The sequence below is a fragment of the Anoplopoma fimbria genome, chromosome 11 (genome assembly GCF_027596085.1).
Source record: "Anoplopoma fimbria isolate UVic2021 breed Golden Eagle Sablefish chromosome 11, Afim_UVic_2022, whole genome shotgun sequence".
In the NCBI taxonomy this organism is placed as follows: domain Eukaryota; kingdom Metazoa; phylum Chordata; class Actinopteri; order Perciformes; family Anoplopomatidae; genus Anoplopoma; species Anoplopoma fimbria.
In genome coordinates this window covers 15,581,392-15,603,849 of record NC_072459.1, presented here as the reverse complement: position 1 = coordinate 15,603,849, position 22,458 = coordinate 15,581,392, and the positions used below count along the sequence as shown (strand labels likewise).

General features: G+C 39.7%; 2 protein-coding genes across 2 annotated transcripts; both read left to right on the top strand.

Moving 5' to 3' along the window:
- Positions 1-566: 566 nt before the first annotated feature.
- Positions 567-2,012, top strand: hcrt (hypocretin (orexin) neuropeptide precursor). Its single transcript, XM_054608123.1, has 2 exons — positions 567-644; positions 1,641-2,012. The coding sequence occupies exons 1-2, from the start codon at positions 588-590 to the stop codon at positions 2,010-2,012; spliced, it is 429 nt and encodes a 142-aa protein (XP_054464098.1). The 5' UTR covers positions 567-587.
- A 2,619-nt stretch (positions 2,013-4,631) lies between these two features.
- Positions 4,632-20,653, top strand: kcnh4a (potassium voltage-gated channel, subfamily H (eag-related), member 4a). The gene is given in 17 exon segments (XM_054607477.1): positions 4,632-4,707; positions 10,430-10,663; positions 10,965-11,096; positions 11,237-11,370; positions 11,884-12,136; positions 13,073-13,230; positions 14,345-14,552; positions 14,918-15,112; positions 15,191-15,390; positions 17,065-17,170; positions 17,173-17,313; positions 17,396-17,610; positions 17,775-17,813; positions 18,532-18,902; positions 18,995-19,074; positions 19,366-19,442; positions 19,661-20,653. Coding segments are annotated over 17 exon segments (3,612 nt in total).
- Positions 20,654-22,458: the final 1,805 nt, after the last annotated feature.

Genomic DNA, 22,458 nt, shown 5'->3' with positions numbered 1-22,458 from the left:
AGCAGAGGTGAGGCAAAGAGGTGCTGTCTTTTATAATTAAAATAATCCTACTTGACGTCATAGATTCATCAACACTGTTGACCCCACTAGTGAAACCTCTGTGAAGGAAGAAGCCAAAACTTCTCCTGATGTGTGAGTATGGCGCCTTTGTATGGCAGAATAAAGCCCATAGAACCTAATTAGTATGCCTTTTGAATGAGCCATTAGAACTGAGAAAGGGCATCTAGGCTTTTTTCATATTTATACTTTAGAACTCGTAGGACACATCAGCTAATTGACTTCCGTCCCTCACTCATCATCATAATGGTATGTTTTCATAAAGCTTCGGCATGCGGCCACAAAGAAATACCTGTAGTTCATCAAAGGTCCAGAGCAGTGCCTTGGAGATGATCTGCCACAGGAGACTAATTAATCGCAGCGAGCGCTACATCAACTCTCCAAATGAGCAAAAAACAGAGTGAGTGGTATTGTGTCATGTTTCTGGTCGGACAAATGACGTCCACCGTCAATATAACAATATAAAAGACACTATTCTTCCCCTGGGGAGATCAGAAGATCAGATTACTCCCATTCACACAAGACAGAAGATGTCCTGGTTCCCCACCAACTTCCAGAACGCTGCTGGGATGGACTCGTCTAACAGGGTAAAACAGCCTTTTTCATTTTTATTTAAAGATTAGTGAGAGGTTTGCTTGACATCAAAAATGAATGGTGTTTAAAGTTGCTAAAGTTGTTTAAGGTTGGTTTCTCATTTATGAGTTTTTGGTCTTTTTACTTGCCATTTATTTTACTATCTTCACTGAAACAGAGGCGACTAAAACATTTTTTTATATACGACTAAAAAACGACAAAAACATTTTTTTATATAAAAAACAAATATTCCAGTTTGATTTATTTAAATTGATTTAGTTTGCCTTTATGTGATTTAAAAAAAAAAAAAGTTGTTGCATTTGTTAAAAATATTTAAAATCGAGCATTTTATTTTCATCATGTCACTGGTATCTTGTGAAGTTACAAGTTCACATGGTGAAACCAGAGTACTTGGCTTGCATTAACGGAGAACTGTAGGGCGCCCTTCTACAAAACTACTATTTCTATGTTAAAGGCATTAGGCATTCAAGCTTATAGTCCTATAATCAGTGCTATAATTTCACCTAGTTCATTGTAATTTGTACTTTCTATGTTTTGTTTGGGATTTTTTCATGTCTAAGGACAAGGGTTTTTAAATGGGCTCCGGCTACATGTTCCTCTTTGTTCTTGTGTATCTGTTTCTATAAAAATAACACATTTCTCTAAGATTTAGGCAAATTGCTTAGGCACGACTATGCCCATATACTTAATAGGGTTGTACAGTATCTATGATGGGATTTTAACACGAGATGAAGGTTTTAGCACGCATATGTGGAATAAATGTCAGTATGATATTATTGGACATTCAATGATTCATATTTATTTTACATAGAGGTCTATCTATCCACCCATGAATATCTAACCAGAAACATTTTGATCATGTTTCAATAAAGATTTTATCAGGAATGATAAAGAAATCTTAAATAATTATTTATGTGTCTTTGTACCCCTGCAGATCACATTCTTGTATGAGTTCATTTGGGTGTAAGCTAATCTCTTTTGCCCAGCAGAAAGTCCTGGTGCTGGTTTTGATGTTGCTGCTGTCTCGACTGGCCTGTGATGCTCAAAGCGTGTCTGAATGCTGCAGACAACCAACTCGCTCCTGTCGCCTCTCACGGTTCCTGTGTCGCTCTGGCAGCAAAAACTTTGGGGGAGCGCTCCCAGGAGACGCCGTCGCTGGCATCCTCACTCTGGGCAAGCGAAAGGATGATGAGCACAACTTGCAGAGCCGGCTCCAGCAGCTCCTCCAAGGCTCCAGGAATCAGGCAGCAGGGATCCTGACTATGGGGAAGAGGAATGCAGAGAGGGCTGGAGAGCACTACATGGACTGGATGGCTCGGTCAGGATCGACCATCACAACGCCACTACCTGATTCAAGTTAAATACCTCATTATATAAGTAGCCTATGAGACTCTTTTAAAATCAAGGTGGAAAAAATCCCACCTATTTGGTGAGTTTCATTACACCAAATGTTTATTTCTTGCTCATGTATAAAAAAAATGTGATTTTGGGGGTGTGTGTGTGTATATACATGAATTGAATGAATTACACTTCAAATATGAGTGCAAGGAGGCACAGGGTCTGTCACCATAACTGTATAAATAAAATTATTGAAGAGGATTGTGCTGGATGATATTATGATGATATCAATATTTCAATTATCTAATTTTAAATGACAGTTATCGCCAATACCGTTATATCGTCTTATATCGCGACACCCCTCAAATCTCTCTTGCTCTCTATCTATCTATAGATAGATCTATCTAGATAGATAGATATGGTTTTAAAAGGGTGTGATTCAAACAACTTTAAGCATAATCTAAACAAAACTAGCAAAACACTTAAGTGTTATTTTATATATTCAAACAATATTAGTGAGTATTAGAATGTATTCTTTTGTTTAGATTGGTTTGGGAGACCAGGGAAGTTTTTTTTTTCTTGCCCCAGATTCCTATTGCATTTCATTATTGTAAGATTTACAGAAAAAAATTACTTAGTGTTCACTTAGTTGCATCAAAATAGTAACTCCTACCCTATCCACTCCAATCATTTTTGTATAACCCTGCGCACCAAATCAAAGCCTAGCAACTCACCTCAAGTCTAGACTTCTATTTTTGATTTAGAACAGCTTGTACATAGGAGCCCAGTACAGTGTGGGAATAAAGTGGAACACAAGATGGTGCTGATAAGATAAAAACTAAGAGGGGTAGTGATACATGTATATACATGTACATATATGATAGACTGTCAAACAGGATGCCTTGTGCATGCTTTTTAAATATACATGTAAAATTGTTCTACCATCACTGCTGTTTTCCCTGATCTGTGAGTGGTATTGTGGCTCTGGTTCTGTGGCACAAACCTATCAGAACATTTGTGTGTACTAATTTACACTCGCCAAATCAAACTATTCATCTATTTACATTTTATCCAATGTCAAAGTTTGTGCTACTATTCATTTCACATGGGAAAAATTAGACCTCTGCTCTTAAATCTGCGTTTAAATGTAGATGTTATCAGATTTTTTTTACCTTTTGCTTTTTTGCACTGAGATCCGAAGTCCTGCCACTCGTTGAGACTACCTCTGCACCACTGGCCTCTGCTCGGGCTCAGTGTGTTTTTCTTAGGAAGGGGCTTTATGATGATGAAAGACAATTTCTACAGCAACTTTTTTGACGTAGAAGCATGATAGAAAATGATTGAGAAGCTGTTGAAGAAATGTCCTTGAACTGAGTTCGCTGTGCAGACTGAGATGATGTTATTCCTCGCATAATTAATTTAGCTAATTCATTAATTGGCTAAGCTTTAAAACACATTTAGAATACATTAGGGAAACCTTCGAAGATGACTGCTGCTAGGCAACATGTTACAGCATATTGCTTGCTTCCAGCTGAATCTGCTGATGTTGGTTTTGCAAATCTGACATAAAGGACTCTTGCGTGGATCAGTATAATATTTCACGGCTAAGTGTAGAGATTTTAATAACATGCTTTAATGAAATGTCAGGTCTTAGTGGGTGTTTGATTGTGCACAACAGCGTTACACTCCACATGAAAGCTGGAGGACAGCGGTAATTGGCACGGATTCTATACAAAGAACCGGTGCCTGTTGTTATTTAGAAATGCCATCAGTGTTGGTGTGTGTGTGTGTGTACTTGTGGGCTTATACTCTGTATGTTACAGCCACTGTGTGTGTGGGGATGTTTGTTTGTGTACAGTATAGGTAGTGAAGAAAATGTGATGTAGATATGGTGATACAAGCAACCTGCTGCTGGCAGACATCCTGCTTGGCAGCAGATGGACTGTTGTGTCATTGAGCCAGACAGTGAATCACCATTGAGTGTTTCTCTTTACTCTGAGCACCACATGTCCATAGACTATATATATATATACACTCCTTCTGTACAAGAGATTAATGATTTGAAGAGAGCAGCCTTAGCAACAGAGCAGCATCTTGTAAGTGTGTTGATAACTTCTCTTGGGAGTGATACGTACATTTGGGAGGATACAGGTTTTGCATGGGAAAGAGAGAGAAGACGAGAGAGATAACTAATAAATTCACTGTGTGTGTAAAAGGGGATGGTTCAGGCTTTTGTATGAGAGAGAGAGGGTGGGAGAGAGAGAGAGAGAGAAGAGAGAGAGAGAGAGAGAGACAGGGGACTCTGAGATGGCAGGAACCATGGTGAGTGGAGTTAGACTGACTAAAGAGCGGTACTGAGAACAGAGGGATGCACGACTGAAACCTGAAAGCTCCTGACTCAAGACTAAGAGAGAAGCTTTAGAGAACCACGCCACCTCCAAGCTCTTCACCGCAGAAGTCAGTAGTTTCATTTTAACAACGTAGAATAGAAACATCTTGCACTCCGGCAGAACAAAGAGTGAGAAGCGAGCCCAAGAAGAGGCACCGTGGTTTTTCTTTCAGGTCCTCCTCTGGGAATGTTGACGGGCTTCTGGAAACTGCTGTCTGAGAGTCTGAAACCTTCTCTCCTAATCTAGTATAAGATGCCTGTGATGAAGGGCCTCCTTGCTCCACAAAACACCTTCTTGGAAACCATTGCAAACCACTTTGATGGCACTCGTAAGTACATTTTGCAGAAAAGATCTCAGTAATACTCTACAATTGTCCCTGCAAAACCTAATGTAAATATTAATGATTTTATGTCTTGTCAACGTAGTTTATTACTGCAGTGCGTGTACCAATGGGCATTATTTTAAGTATGCAGTTTAAATGTAATTTGTGGAACAAACAAGACACTCATTTGGATATTTGTGCTGGTTCTTTGGGCAAACTGTGTCATCACAATACTACAGTCAATGTGTTTCAAACTTTTTTTCCCCAGGGACACACGTGATCAAAAAATTGTGATGACAGCAAATAGATTCCTCTCAGTTTTGACGCTGCAACTTTACCAGTTAAGCTTTTAGGAGTTTAGCCTTTGGCAGTTTTGTAACCTAGTTTAGGACTTTTACTGCCACTGAAAATCGCTGCTGTTGACGAATGTGTCCAACGGTAGTGAGATCCAATTATGAGACTGTAAGTTGTGACAGTAAACCAGGGCTGGAAATGGAGATGGACATTGCCATCTAGAATGATGTATTGGAGCTGAGGAGCCACTTGTTGAGCTGCAGAGCTGCTTTTTAGGATGTTTCATGATTCAGGCATTTTCGGTCCAGATTTGTCTTTCAAAACAAACAAAGCAATGTTAAATCCTTCAACCGCATTATTAAAGGCTGTAGAGCTCATATTTGTCATGTGAATCTACCAAACAAATAATATCCTATTAATGTCCACATGTTTTCAGATGGTTTAACATGTTTGTCAAATATAATTCTTCAACATTAAACTTTAAAACATATAAGGCTCTATGTTCGAGGCAAGATATGTTGGTATCTCTTGATCTTGGTATTTGCTTTGCACATCCTTTTAGTGTATTTGTGCGGTGCGTTGTGTGCGTGGTGTAAGAGTAGCAGGAGAAGCACAGCTAAATGGAAGGTCCATGCAAATGAGGTAAAGGAGGTGTTAATATTTTGGTGAAATTGGCTGAAAATAGATGTCTCAGTTGGACCCAGATCTGTTTCAGCAGAGTGTCACTCATTTAATAACTAGGCTATGTGATTCTGCCTGCCAGCATATTAAAATATACTTGAAGGAATGTACAGCCATTATTACAAAAATATACTAAATGTTGAATTTGAAACCGTAATTAAACATTAAACATTACCACAATGCATTTTATAAATGAAGAAGCAAAACTTTTATGAATTTTACTTTCATTTTTTACTTTTCTGATTTTATTTTTACCATTGATTTTACAGTTATTGTGTAAAAAAATGAAAATTCAAGATTATGCACCGAGTTTCATTATCTCCACAAATGTGAAATCAACTAACAAAACCTGCATTATGGTTCTGCTCTTGTGTTGCCACTCAGACAGAAATCTTAGTTTTGATTTGGAAAAGCCTAGCTCCTTGTTTTATACAGTGTTTTACTCCATTACTTTTTTGTGCAGAGTTTAACAATCAGACGGTGCTTGTTTATTTACATGCTTCGACAGTAATGATATTAACCCATTTTCCATTCATTTTGACCCCTTGTTTTGTTGTTTTATGTGTGTGTTACTGTCCTGCCATTGCAGTCCAAGTCTGTCAGTTAGAAAGTCATCAGCAGGCTCCTCTCAGCTCTTTCCAGAACACGATGAAAGGTGTGACATGAGAGTGTGCATAGGTCAGACTGTTCATGTCCTTAACAACATAACAAATTCAGTGTGATGACACTATCGCTGTCACACACTCAAAATCTTCCACACACTGGAAGCTGGTGAGGAAAGCCAGCTCTGTGGTGGGTCTGGAGCTGGACAGTCTGGAGTCAGTGGGTGAGAGGAGGATGAAGGCCAAACTCGGAGCCATCCTGGACAATCCCTCTCACCTTCTCCATGAAGAACTGTGGCAGCTGGGCAGCTCTTTCTACCAAAGAGCAGGACTGAGCGCTTCAGACGCTCATTTGTGCCCACTGCCATCAGACTGTATAACAACAGCGGAGACCACAGTCTGTCAACATGCTGACCTGGGCTCAGGGGAATGGAGGTGGTATTCACATGGTCCTGATATTTGCAGGAAAATGTATTAAAATGAACTATGGATTAGCCAAGGGCCAATTGAATACCATCGGTCTTGCTCAGTCAACCTCTTTGAAAGCAGAAAAAAATACTTTTGACATTAGTTTACTAAATTCACCTCCAAATATATCAGCTATAAAAATTGACGGTTTAGAGTAACACTTATGATGTATCCTAATGTATCTTAAAAGTATCATACATCTTGATCTTACATTGTTTCAATGATGTAATTGTACAGTACCAGCCATAGAAAACTATAGCTTTTCTTTTTTTCTTTAATGCCTCCTTGTCAAAGTCTCTTCTGCTAATTGCCAGCAGTAGGTGTTGAAATTACATCTTTCTCTTTCCCGTAAGTACCGTCCTGGATAATAAGCAGTAAGAATCATTGTGTTTGAGTGAGCGCACTTAAACTGAAAGGAAGCAAATGTATTATGTGAATGCCAAGTGGAATTTGAGATGTGCTAATTTAAAAAGAAAAATTGTATTAAAAGGATTCACAACATGCACTGATTTGCTAAGCTTATGCAATAATAGTTAAATAATAGTTAAAATAGTTTTTTCTGTCTGTAAATATAATATTTCAGTTATAGCTGATTTTTCTACAGTTTTTTATTGCTTATTTATAATACTTGTTTTTTGTTTTTTTCATTTTTTTACTTTTATCTTGTCTTTCTTCTACTATGTCTCTTGTGTGCACTTTACTCTACGCTGCTGTAAGCCTGCAAATTTCCCCGCTGCGGGACTAATAAAGGATTATCTTATCTTATCTTATTTTATCTTACTGACAAGAAAAAAATCTTTCTTTTTCCCAGTCAGGCGTTGATTGCTGTCAGTGTGAGCCATACTGTTACTGTTCTCTTGAATTAACCTGAAGCCATAGAAACAAGATGAGGGGAGGAAAGAGAGGGAAGTGGAAAGACAGGACCTGACAACTGGCGGTAAGGAATCCAAGCAAAATAAATCTTTGCTCATGAAGATTATAGTTGAGACAACAATCTATTGATGATGAGGTAATTGACAGAAACTGCTCAAAGGGCTTCAGGTTTATATTCATTTGATATCTTAGTAAATCCTCATGCGTTCACTTCAGCAATTATCCATTAAATATGTTGAGTATGAATCAGAACAAGGCCAATGTTTCAGATCCTTTACTGGCTCCATCTGTGTATCGGAGGGCACAGTGTCTTGGTAACCCTGTATATGCAAATTCTAGCATTGAAATACGTTTTATTTTTCTCAACACAAGTTGCTATGGCAACAAGATTGTGGAAAGATCTTAATCTTTCTCTATTTCTTGTGAGTTGAACAGCTTAACAGGTAAAGAATGTCCACACATGACATCTAAATGTATTTTCCTCTGGAACAAAATCTTGGTAACACCTCCTCAATTCTCTTTGGTTTTGAAAATGATAAAAAATGGATCAGATGGAACTACAGCTGCATGTGGTATTCTTGTTGCTTGTTTACTCTCCTTTAGCTTTAGTGAGAAAACAAAGCATCCCTCTCATTAAAACTGGCTGTGGTGGCCTACAGGTGTTCATTGTTGTCTTTGCAACTATATCATGATTATAGTGTTTTGCAGTATAGTCCAACAAAGATGTCGAATCAGCTTGCATTCAGAGAGCTACTGAACAAATAAATGAAAGAAGACTCCATTCAGTGGACTTGGTCCATCTGTCTAAATATTGAAAGGATATTCAGGGTTACATGCAGATGAGTGCAGAAGAGAAATGCATTAATCAGTGAATGCTTGCAAGATTTTGCTTGGAGTGCATAACCCCATAACATTTATTCTTACAAACCATTCTGTAATTTATAGAGTGGATTAAATTAGCTAGGTTACTTTATTCAGATTTTAGCTGATAATAGCTTGTCAAGTAAGAGGTTACTCTTACAATGTTCCCCACAAAGCAATTTTTTTGTATGGTTTCCATGAACAGAAAACTTGTGAATCAATTTGGTGTTTGTGTACATTAATAGTTCTTATAGTACATTACTTTCTATCCACCTGTCACAGCCCTCCTAATAGATTAATGTGAAGAAACTCTTTGGTATGCAGCTATTCTGTGTTTTATAAGACATACAGCATCTTGCAGACAAAATTCAGTAATTTGTCTAAATGCAGTTTCATTATCATTTTCTGCAGCTTCACCACCTACACTCCCTGCCCTTAAATGGCTATTCAATGTTCCAGCACTCAGCAAGAATATTTGTTTTTCAGAAAAGGCTTTGATTTTCAAGTACCTCTCTGAACCAAAGACTGTATTGTCTGAATTGACACAGTTTTTCTTTTCAACCATTATTTCTCAGGTATAAAAGCATATTTTAGACAGAAGTATTCTCTCTCTCCTGTCACGTACTCTTATGTAATAACTGAATATTGAAATTTTAGTTGTAATATGCCTCTCAGCAGAGTAAGAAAGAAAAATAAGAGACCCAATAATACTCTATGTATTGTTTGTTTAATCCGTTCAAAAAATGGTCTGTACAAACTTCAAGGAGTCTTGGCTGGTTGCCTGGCAACTGCAAGTTTATTAAGTTCACATAGCTGAGACAGTCTGACAGTCCTGTATTAAATCAAACCTGAAGGTTCTAATGTTCAATTTCTGTTTTAACATCTTTAGAGAGGTGTTGATTTAACTTCATAGCCCATTTTGGAGGATGTAATCTGTGGTGCTGTTGGACAGTATTGCATTATTACTTAAAAACGTTCCTGTTACTTAGCCTACACTCATTGATATAAATGGACAAAATGATTGGAAAAACCAATACATTTCACAGCACCACAAATTATATCATCCAAAATTATCATGAAGTTGAACTCACTAAAACAGTTTGGGAGTGGATTTTGTTTCCCAAGTAAAAGAGTTCAAGTATCTCAGGGTGTTTATCACTTGTGCTGCTATTGTGTTCTCACAATAAAAGGTGCCAGTTGAGGTGTTTCAGGCATCTGATCAGGATGTTGCTATGGGCGCCTTCATTTGGAGGTTCTGGATGCACATCCAACTGGTAGGAGACACAGAACACGCTGCTGAGATCACCTTATATATCTCATCAGGCTTTCAGGAGCTGGAATACGTTGAGGGACATCTTGTAACCTACTACCTCGCTTCACCTGTTGCCACCCCGACATGGCCCCACAAAAGCATCATCATTTTTTTTGATTGATGGATCTTTTAAAATATAGTGTGTCTGTGTCTGAGTGTGTGTATGTGTGTTTGTAAAATACATCACACAACCCATGGCTGGATGAAAACATAGTCCCCATGCTAATTAAGGGCCAAAGCCTCACTGAGGGACTAGTCCCCCATGGATCCAGCTGGAGCCCTGCATACATAGAGTTCATACACACCACCAGCTTACTTCAAAGCCTTCTCTGATACACACTAGACTATATCAGGGCTCTGAGCTGAAGGCAGACAGGATGACTCATATGAAGAAAAAAGAAAAAAAATGTTTTGCTGGTGCAAGAACAAACAAAACAAATCTGGAGAGAAATATGTGGAGGAAGTTAGTAACGATAAGAGAACCTTGTCGCCATGTCCGAATGTTACAGAGCTGCAGCTTTGGTGTGTCACCTGTGCTGTTCGAAAAGCAAGAAATATGCCTGTTGTTCAATCAGACTTTTCTTAATTTCTCGAGGTCACACAGTAGCTTTACCTCTGACCTTTATTTCCCTTGCAGATAGTAACTTCCTACTGGGAAATGCTCAGGGTCGTCATGGCTACCCCATCGTGTACTGCTCTGATGGGTTTTGTGAGCTGACCAGCTTTGTACGGACTGAAGTGATGCAGAAAACTTGCACATGCAGCTTTCTCCATGGAGACGAGACCAATGAGAATGTTATCCAACAGGTAGACAAAGCTCTGGAGGGCCAGCAGGAGTACCAGGGAGAAGTCTGTTTCTATAGAAAAAATGGTGAGGGTCACATGCACATGTTCACACAGGAGATGAATTGGACATGCACTCTGGAACACACACGTTTTAAATGGCATTTAACCTGACCTAAAAAGTATTTGTACATTGATCATTTGTGATGACGTCCTAAATCCATAACATTTTCCTGGCCTTTCTTGTGAGAACAGTTATTTTTAATGGAAGGTGATGCGAGGTTAGGAACAAGAACAAAAAAGTATTTTTCATTATTTTATGGGGGAGGAGTGGTCTTGCATTATTGTTGGGTAATCTCAGTGTAATAACCCTTTTTTCATATCCTCAGGAAATCCATTTTGGTGCCTCCTGAATATTGTGCCAATTAAAAATGAGAAAGGTGAGGTGGTGCTGTTCCTCTTGTCCTTCAAAGACGTCAGTGAATCATATGGGAAAAGCCATCACTTCAGCCAAGCAGACGGTGAGGCTCCCTAGATTTTAACTGTCCCATTTTAATTTCATCTTCAAAATGTCACGCTGTCACCTTCATTTATACAATTTAAAGCTAAATGGAATATGGCATTTGCATTAAATCAGCGGGTGTCTTGATTTTGCTCACAGGTATGTCAGAGGCTGCTTACCAGAGCAGGAAAACCAATGGTTCGCACTTTTCCCAAGCTCGAGAGAGGGGGAGGACTATTCTGCATCATTTTACCAACCTGTTCACCAAGAGGGGCAAGAGGAAACTGACCGAAGTGAGTGCGAACCTCAGGATCATTTAGATAATTAAACACACAATATAAATACAGCATGAGTCTCAATATTTCATAATTCATTATTCCTTAGAACATAAGTATTAATCTCTTCAAACCACTGCTGTCCAATCAGCAAGCCCATGGAAATAAATAGTTTATTCGATTCTATTTAAAAATGTATTCAAAATGTTATGGAGATGGTGATGAAGATGATTGATGATAGGCAGGTACACCCTCAGTGTTTCATGCTGAGTTAATTAATGTCAGCGCTACCTCACTAGGCGCTGAAGGAAATGCACATCATTATTTGTATTTTTTCATTTCCAAGATTGGTTTCTTTTATCCAAAGAACTCATTACACATCAGGGTTGAAGGTGGCTGCAAATACAATCCAAGATTTGTAAATTGAAGTTAGTTTCTCTCCAACTGTGTTGACTCGCCTTCTATTTTTCACAGAGTTCAATTTCTTGTGAGGATTCTTCTGTGATTTATTTGCGCCCTGTGTTCTTTCAGAGTGTGTTTCAGAAACCGTCTCTACCCGAGTACAAGGTCGCAGCTGTGAAGAAGTCACGATTCATCCTGCTGCACTACAGCCTCTCCAAGGCCTTGTGGGACTGGCTGATTCTTCTGGCGACCTTCTACGTTGCGGTCGCTGTTCCTTATGACATCTGCTTTGTCAGTCATGTCCAGGGCGGCGACTCTCACTCACTTGTCAGCCGCAGCACCATAGGCTGTGACATTGTGGTGGAGATGCTCTTCATACTTGGTATGATGTATTTATTTGATTAAAACGTTTTTCTTATCGTATGTTTGCAGTCACCCATGTTGGTGAGGTTTTTCTCCAGTTATGGGGCGAAGTCTTCTTTATGGAACTATAATTAGTTGTGTGTACCACTATAATTTTAAAGTAAATCTTCTGCACTGATTGGATGCCTCTCTGTTGAGGCACCCTTAGGAGTATGTTGAAGGGCAACAATTTTCAGTTTGAATTAAGAACAATTATATTACTCAGTGCAGCTGCAGTGGTTTCCCTGGCGATGGCTAACACGTACGACGACACCTCCTACCTTTCTTGGCCCACTCACGGTGTCCCTGTTACCCCAGGTTACGAATCATAATTAGATTTATCTCACTTCGTTCCACATTTTCCTCCAAACGAAGTGTGATAGCACATCTGTCATGAGGCTCTGTGACTTCCAATCTCTCAACAAGTTTGTCTGTGTACAAAATATGTTCACCTGGTATTCACTTCAGAATTTAGTTAAACCTAATAATTTTGTCAGTGAGGTTCTACACTCCCTATTGCAATGTAGTGAAAAGCTAAATAAACTGGCAAGATTTGTGTAACGTTAATTATGTCATATGTGTGCTAGGAAATACTGCTAATGTCCATTTCAGCCTGCAATTTAATGGTTTTTTCCAATCATCAATGAAGAGCTACAGTTTTTTTTGCTTTAAAATTTGTTATGATTTTGTTATGATTATCATAGCACAACTGCAATTTTGAAAATGATAATTCTATTTTATAATTCTGAAGTCTTTTTTATTAATAAATCAAGTTGAATAATTTTCTATATACCTTATAGCAAACTCCAAAACTGCCAATCTGAGACCTAAACAAATCATGCAATCATGAAACGTTGTTCTTTTTATGTTTTATTTCTGTTCTGTGATGCATTTCCTTTGCTTCTCTCCTTTGCAGATATCATCCTGAATTTCCGTACCACCTATGTGAGTCAGTCAGGTCAGGTGGTGTACGACGCCCGCTCCATCTACCTCCATTACTGCACCACTTGGTTCTTTGTGGATCTAATAGCAGCGCTGCCCTTTGATCTTCTCTATGCTTTTAACATCACAGTGGTAAGATTATCCTTTTACATATCTCGAAGTACAGTATGCCCCAAGGTTTTATACTTTCCTGTCTCTTTTAGTGCACTAACGTTAGGACCATAGCCACTAATGATTTAGTAGTGTTGTTCCTTCAGAGCTTTTGACTAGAGATGATTATCCCTCTACATTCAACCACTTCACTGAGCATTGTCGTTTGTCTGCTCGCCTCCATTTTATCGTAGTACTTCTCATGCACTAGTCTTACTTTGCTGCAGGCATCAGCTGACTCACAAAGACATCTCTCTATCAGGGCTTTAAACTTTTCTGTTTGACACTGCATTTTATAAAGTTAAACTTTTTTTTCTTATTGTATTTTTATCTTCTTATTTTATTTTGTTTAAATATTTTTAAATTTATATGTGTCTTTTTTTGTTGTCATTGTGATTCTTTCATATTTTTCTAAATGCCTTTCTTTTGTAAAGTTACTATACAAAAAAACTGGCCTTTCCTCTAACTACAGCCTTGGTTTTGTTGAAATTGAGTGTGAATAAAAACTTTGCTGCTCATTGTAACATTGAATTCAGAGCAGATGCTTGACTAAAGGGACTATTTAAAGACAGTGAATAAAGGTTAGAAGTGAAAAGAGGATGTGTCACAGGTTATATAAATATATCTAATGGAACAAGGGTGGAAAAAAAATACATGTGTAGAAATAGGTATTAATGGAAGAAATTGACACCGATTATGTGGATGTCCTATCAGTGCTGATGGTTAATGTAGTCCCCATAAGGAATAAATTCCCCCGTGTCTGCTATATTGACCGGCTGTGCCTATGAACCAGGATGTCTTGTGCAAGGGGCAAGTTTGTCACGTCACACAAGCTAATAAATAAAAAACATAATGCTATGCTGCCAAAGCTGATGTAGTGCTATGTAGATCTTCCTTGACTCCACTGTCACGTCACTGGATGCAGTTTACAATACAATATATCCCTAACTCAGACTTCAAGAAGTGATACAACAAAATAAAGTGATAGCAAAATGATCCAGCTTGCATGTTTTGCTCTCTCTCTCTCTCTCTCTCTCTCTCTCTCTCTCTCTCTCTCTCTCTCTCTCTCTCTCTCTCTCTATCTCTCTTCACTCAGACCTCGCTGGTGCACTTGTTGAAGACGGTTCGTCTTCTGCGTCTGCTGCGCCTGCTGCAGAAACTGGACCGCTACTCCCAGTACAGCGCTGTGGTCCTGACCCTGCTCATGTCTGTGTTTGCTCTGCTGGCTCACTGGATGGCTTGTGTCTGGTACGTCATCGGACGCCAGGAGATAGAAAGCAGTAACCCCGTTACCTGGGACATAGGTGAGCACATTGTGTGTGTTTGACAGCTCCATCACCGCTGAATCAAGATTATAATGTCCTTCCCTGCTCATTAAGCTTTGCTGAGACCAAAGGGCCTGGACTGCACATCGCTAGTCATGCTTGAATGCCTGAATGCCTCAGCATCATTACAACCTCTAGCTTGTCTCCTCTCAGCACAGAGGAAGTTTGGGTCACAGATTAATTCCATTATATCACCAGTATTACGTTATATCATTGTATTATATCACCCATTATATCATCTACCAAAGGAGAAAGGGTCATCCATTGAATCAGTCTCATTAGTTTAGTCGGCTATGACCCCCCACATAAATCTTACACAACCACCTTCCAACCTCTTCCACCAGGCTGGCTTCAGGAGCTGGGAAAGCGTCTGGAGACACCATACTTCAACCGCACCATGGGTGGTCCCTCCATCCCTAGCGCCTACATCGCCTCTCTCTACTTCACCCTCAGCAGCCTCACCAGCGTCGGTTTTGGCAACGTGTGTGCCAATACAGACGCGGAGAAAATCTTCTCCATCTGCATTATGCTCATGGGTGGTGAGTTTGCTTGTGAGCACGGAAAATTCCCAAGAATTATGAGAATATGGTAATGTTCCATCCCTCTCCATCCTCCAGCCCTGATGCACGCAGTGGTCTTCGGCAACGTGACAGCCATCATCCAGCGCATGTACTCCCGTCGCTCTCTCTACCACACCCGAATGAAGGATCTCAAGGACTTCATCCGTGTGCATCGGCTACCTCAGCTGCTGAAGCAGAGGATGTTGGAGTACTTTCAGGCCACCTGGTCTGTTAACAATGGCATTAACGCGAATGAGGTAGGTGAAGAATGGCAAGTAGGAAACCATTTGTGATATCTTCAAACATTTTAGCCCCTAATAAGAGTTTTTTTTGTCTCAGTTTAATACTGATGCATCTATATGATCTACATAAGTAAACCAGAACAGCTGCGAGAAGATTGGCTTAAAGTCATTCTTAATGCTTGTCATCTGTGCCACTGGCTTGCATTTGGGTGAAATCCGTCTCCAGAAATCCCTTCAACTCAGACAGACCCAGATCCGTCTTCCTTGTGCTACCTCCGATACTGCTTTTGTCAACAGGAACTGCCAAAATCAAAATCAAATGAAAGTTCCTTGTAGTAGCTTTAAAATAAGTAAACTGAACATGATGTGAGCTGTTGAATGTGTTGGCTGCAGAAATGTCTTTTTCAGGAAGAAGAATAACATTTTGTGCAGGTGCTAGATTCTAGATTCAGTAACGTCATCCTTTCATGGTGGGTCACCACATATTCTCTGGTGTCTCATTCCATTTCCTTAAGTAGACGACACTTTGTTGCAAATAGAACTTCAGTAGCGATGCCAGAACCGATCTAGGAGAAGTTCCCTGTAATTATAGGAGTAGGACTTGAAATAGAGAGAATACTCATTAACACCCTCGCAGCCACCATCTGTACATAATTAATTCACTGTTGAAGGTAACAGATCTTTGAGAACATGCTGGCTTTAACAATTTGTGTCTGTTTTTATCGAGCAGCTTGGCACATCATGTGAGTGCATCAACCTTTTAAACTACAATCTGTAGCTTTTTTCTTTTTTGCTTGAGCATTAAGCACAAGTATTCAAATCCTCATTTATGCAGTTTTACGTACCTCAAGGTAAAAATGTTTAATTCAAAAGAGAAGTCCTTTAGGAAAGTCCCCTTTGGAGCTGCACCAAGTGATTTTTGACCACAGGGGCAGAGAGAGACTCCTGAAATAGAGAGACATGAGTATCCCACTGTAGTCACATGCTTTTTACAGTAGCTCTGGTTTTGTCCCTACAACCTCTTGACTATAATATATGTGTGTTTAGCTTGCTTAGGGCAAAGAGCAACCTCAGCTGGCCTTGGGATTCAGTCATACAGTTGATGTGTGGATTAAACATCTAAAACTATGAAGCTGAAAGTGGCTAAAGTCTGCATTAAGCTGCAGAGATGGGTGTTTAATCCTGCACCCTGTCTACAACATATGTCTTCCATTCATGTTTTCAGCTGTTTAAGGCTTAAACTATATATTTTTCAATTTAAACAGGTAAATAAAAAAGATGTAAAAGGCTATAAGTGTGATCACATAAATAGATCCAGTGAGACTGAGGACCCTAGCTGCTGCCATCGTCAGGGCCACGTTAAAGTCCCACGGGCCCCGGTAGTATGACTTTTTTAAGGCCCCAAGCCAAGCCTGTTTTTTTGATTAAGTGTTAGAATAAAGGTTTCCCCATAAAGCTACATACTACACAGCCTTACATTGTTTAAAAACTCAACCAAACCAAATACATTTTTTAATAGACACTAGGCAGTTTCTTGCTTTTATGAGTTTTTGAAGCGCTGATTTTCATTCTTTTCATGAAAATCAATAAAAACAGACAGTGATCACACAGAGAGGTGGGGGTATATTGTAAGAACCATAGCAGATGCATTCCAGTGGTGCTTAAAAACTTTCCTGTCCTCTCTCTTAGCTGCTGCATGACTTCCCAGATGAACTGCGAGCTGATATCGCCATGCACCTGAACAAAGACATCCTGCAGCTGCCTGTGTTCGAGCGAGCCAGCAGAGGGTGTCTGCGCTCCTCTCCCTGCACATCAAGACCTCTTTCTGTGCGCCTGGGGAATACCTTATACGCCACGGAGATGCTCTACAAGCCAACTATTTTGTCTGCTCGGGCTCCCTGGAGGTTCTGAAAGACGGCATGGTCCTGGCCATCCTGGGTCAGTGTGCACCAAGTTTTAAGCATTTCCTCTCTTACTTGTTCTGCACCTTTCAGATCGTTTCAATTCACAATCCCTACAGGAAAAGGTGACCTTATTGGGGCTGATCTTCCGGAATGTGACCAGGTGATCAAGACCAATGCAGATGTGAAGGCTCTGACCTACTGTGACTTGCAGTACATCAGTGTTCGGGCTTTGAGGGAGGTACTTGGGCTTTACCCGGAGTACGGCAGCCGGTTCAGCTCTGACATCCATCACAACCTCACCTACAACCTGAGAGAGGGCAGTGAATGTGACGTAAGACATTTGCTATCAAGTTTAAAGAGTGGAAAACACGGCAGACACTTCAATGTACCAGTGTTTCTTTGCTCCTGCTCATTAACAACTACATACCTATACTTTTCCACCAAATATAGAACGTGTGTGTAATACCTTGTTAATTTTGATTTGAATATCTTTAGGGAGTAACGAAGTTTCCATGGTCTTCCAGGCTGCCTCAGGTATGTGTGCCTCTCTGAGGGTAATTACTTCAGCCTTCATCTGCTTGATACATCTGGCAATCAGTTACAGATACATACCCACAATCTGTGTTCACATCATACACGGCATGAATGTGCTCTAAAATCTTAGAACTGTTGTGGTAAATGTGGTAAAAATGGCACACTAACTGCCTAAATGTATATAAATAGTTTAGATAAAGATGGTTATGATGCTGCACAGTAAAGTGATTGAAACATAGATTGTAGATTAAGTCCGCTAAAGGATTCTGCAAGAGGAGCTTAAAATAAACCTGTATGACACTGTCAAGAATCAATAAAACAACAAATGCTTTGCTATATTTGTCAATTCAAGTTTGTGTGCACACAATTCATTATTTGCCTCCAAAAGACAGAAGGTTAACCTTGCATGATGACAAAAAATAGAAATGACAACAATAGCGAAAATTCAATCACAATGAAAGGCTGTAGCTGTTTGTTTTTTATTTTTGTTTTCTAGCCTGTTGCAGAGGAGAAGGCTCTGCTTTTACATTTTGATTATGCACTCTCGTTACATGCAAATATGTGTTAATTTACCATATTTGACACCAGAAATGAAATTGGCCTCATGGTATGGTTTCCTACATCAAATGGGATGCTCCTATATAGTATGTTTAATCCCTAATGTACACTGATATGATGGGAATATCTTTATCTAATTTACCATCCATTGTCTCCTCAGGGTCGTGCTTCTATGGACCATAAACTACCGTATGTTGTTGAGGCAGATGAAGATGCCGAACACGGAGAAGACGTGAGACACTCTCAGCAGAGGAGAGTGCCCCTGTTACATGGAATGGGCAGCCCTGTTCATCAGCCCCGCCTCAGCACCATGTTAGGAGAGGAGCTCCACCACATCAATGCACTCCGCATCTGTCGGTCACCTGTTCAGGGCGGTAGAGGCCCCAGCCCCTCTCCTCAGCCATTTGCCAATCAGGAGCTCTCATCTTCTCCTTTGACCAGTCTTACCAGTGACCCAGACTTGAACCATCGGCCTGCCAATCTACTCATGCCATCCTTGTCTTGTGTTAGTCCATTGAACCTTAGCCCCAGGTAACCAGTTCATCCTGATTTACCCAAACATGATTCAGTAATCAGTTTGAATATATTTAAAATGATTTAACATTGATTTGTGTCTCTGGTAGGGTCGTGGATGGAATTGAGGACAATGGTCGCACGTTTCAATTTAATGTAGAGCAGAGCGAGACAAAGTCTAATGTAACAGGTAAAGTATCTGGAGTGCACAGTGGATGAAACGTAAAATATATGGTTTTGGGGCGCCAAAAATATGAATTTAAACACTTCAGGAACAAATCCTTAACTCTAAATTATGTATGATTAAATACATATAGGGAAATGTCAGATTTTTACACTTTGTGACAAATTTTATTTTCTCTTTATTCAAGGCAGTAACTATAGTCCTACTCATTTAGAGTTATAATATATTCTATAGTGCATGTAGAGGGTAATCGCAGATCGGCTGTATTGTAAAACTCTGTTTATCATCCCTTTTCAGACCGGTTCCAGGTGAGTGCGAACCTGCTTCTGGAGACAGAGGAAGTGAGACAGAACATCGGCAAACTGAACAAAGAGGTATGGAATAATATTAGACCCAATGCATTAATATGAAAATGGAAAATACAAATTATATCAATGCATTCATTTTTGGTTTTCAAAATAATGTTAGATATACTGTAAGAAATTTTAACAGCTAATCATCTTCATCACTGTTTTTTGTCATTTAGGAGTCACATAAAATGCTTAATAGACAGATATGCCCTAGAGTCAAATCATATTTTTTTTCGTCTCAGGTGAGCAACTTGAACCAAGAAGTATCCAACCTGGCCAAGGAGCTCCACGACATGATGCAGTTCTTACAGTCTCATACGGCCATGCTCCATACCCCTCCAGTCTCCTCACACTCCTATGGCATACAGATGGTTCCCAGTCCTAGTGTGACTGCTTCCACCAACTGGCAGCCCCATGTCCCTTTAAACATTGCCACCGGTCTGCACCTCCATCATGAAACAATTAGCCACCCTGTCAGAAATGTGTGGGACTGCAGTGGGATGCCCACCCAGGGCAGAAGTCCCACTTTGCTGCACTCTTCAAGCCCTGCGTCATCCTGTTTACACCTGTGCTGCTCTGAGCGAGAAGGTGCCACAGCCCATAGGTTACAGAGCCAGTGTGGCCCCTTCCAAACCTCGAGAACAACTCCAAACTCCCCCTACATGACCCACTCGCATGCCCGGGGTGGTGCATCCCTCCTGAGCCTCAGTTCTGCCTTCAGCAGCTTCCCAGTGATTTGTCAGGCCCCACATGTGCCGTACCATGCTACTATTCCCACGATGACCAACTCTCACCCTCTATGTTCCCCAGTAAATTCTGGCTACCCTCATGCATCTCTGAGTGTTCAGACCAACTCTGATCCCATGCATAATCAGACCAACACCCAGACACCCATCCATTCCTCCATCACTCTCTCTGGCCAGCCGCAGTATCTCACTGCCTTCAGCCCCCTCACCGCTTCAGCAGTCCACACTTCAACATGCATAGGACACAACCAGAGCCAACAGGGCTGTATCAACACCGCCAGGCAAAATGACCCCGTAGGATCAAGCCCTATCCACACACAGGACCTTGCATGTTTGCTGCTGGGCCAGGGGACAGATGGAGACTGTAGAGCTTCAGTTTACCAAGAGAGGACAGACAGTCTTGACTCTCAGGATACCACCAGCAGTACCCAAACTGTAGAAGTTCAATCACCTCGCTTGGATGTGGAGGGAATGCAAAGCCCACACTGATGACTCCAGTATCTTGTTGTGATACGATAAGGGATAATGCACAGCAGGTCGGTCGTTACTTTAAAATAAACTGCAACATGCTGAACAGGTCAGGTGAATCACCCTGACCCGCTCACTGCATATTAAACCGCTTATTACACAGATACTACAGAAATCAAGAATTTGACACAAAAACATAAGTACTTTTATGTGTACAGAGATCAGAGCTGCGTCCATAGCAACAGTCCCTCATCCATAGCAGCGGTCTGCTAATGAGAATTAACAGACCATATAGTTTCGTAAAGTACTAATCAGAATTGAATAACTCTTTTTAACAAAGCTGTGTAAAAATGGATGATAATGATGACTTAATTGTACCTTAATTGTACCTTGTACAATTTCGAAGATTTGTATTTAAATCAATGCCTGTTAAGTCACTATCTACCCCTGAAGGAGGTAACACATTGGTAATTGAGCCTATGGCCCACTGATGAAAATTCTCTTTATATATTTGCAGTATATTAAAAGCGGCGTGTCTTTGCCGACATTTCTGGAAAAAAAATGATGTATTGCAGTTTTTCTACATTGTATACACCCCACAAAATGCACAGAACTCAGACTGCTAAACTCTTAGCACAAGTTCATAGTTTTCACTCAAATAGAAATTTCTAAATAAACTAAATCTGAAATCTGCCACTTTAAAGTCTTTCAGTGTAAAGTTTCCATTGGATAATGCTCCCTTACAAATGCACACACAACTGCTGAAACATTACTGCCACAACAAAATAAAACATTTTGTAAATTATTTTGTATTCATGTTTCATATATGACAATGTCAACCAAGACGTGCACCTCTCTCTCTCTCTCTCTTTAGCATTCAACACGGCATTATTTGGATATTTATAAAAGCAAGTTATCAAGTACATTGAAAGCATTGGCACAAGGGAGATTTTCTGCATATATTTTCATCACAGAAATGATACCAAATCATTATACCTTGTTATGAGCAAATGTACGGGTGTGCAGCGCCACTCAGTGGTGAAAGGTGGTTACAACAAAAGGCTGACAACTCATCACGCAAAGCAGAGAATATGATACTCATCTGATTTTTCACCTTGCAACTTAGATAAAAGTCTGACGAACAAAAAGGACTACAACTGTACAGTTGATGGATAAAAATCACAATATTTTGCATTGTATATTTGCATTAGGTTTTTTTATAATATGTTTTCTATATTTTTATTTTAGCCCTCATAAAAGAAAACACAAGATCACTCACAAGACCCGAGTCCCACTATGGGCATTGCCACAGTGTTAATTATTTAACTTTTAAATAGTTTCATCAGTAGCACGATTTTAATATATTTTTCTTTATTCATTTAGGGAAGAAACAGTCATGCAAATTGTTATATGCATCAATTTTTATAGTACTCCTTCAAAACTGAAAAATACTGCTGAGGCACCTTTATGTAAGTACCATCATAGTGAGTAAAGATATCAACATATTTGAGGGGGCAATATATCTCAGTCACATTAAATATATATTTTAGATTTCGGTAAACCAGAATTCAAGCAAAATAAGTGTATTAGACACTTGTGCCGCTTAACGTTTCAGACCTTGACCTCATCATTCTTGAGGGAGTGACATTTCTGATACTTCTACATCTTTTTGAGCGTGTGTTAACGATTAACAGTCCACTTCAACTTGTATGATGTTTAGGCCATAATAAGACACTAAAAACACACTAACACCCTCCTCAGTGGGACAAGAGCTTATTTGAATTGCTATATATATTAATTGGTGAGTTTATTTATATTTTTTATTA

Bases quoted from the DNA above. Each gene is read 5' to 3' on its own strand.
- hcrt (XM_054608123.1), top strand. From the start codon at position 588: ATGTCCTGGTTCCCCACCAACTTCCAGAACGCTGCTGGGATGGACTCG. The intron at 645-1,640 runs GTAAAACAGCCT...TTTGCCCAGCAG, and splicing joins GGATGGACTCGTCTAACAGG to AAAGTCCTGGTGCTGGTTTT.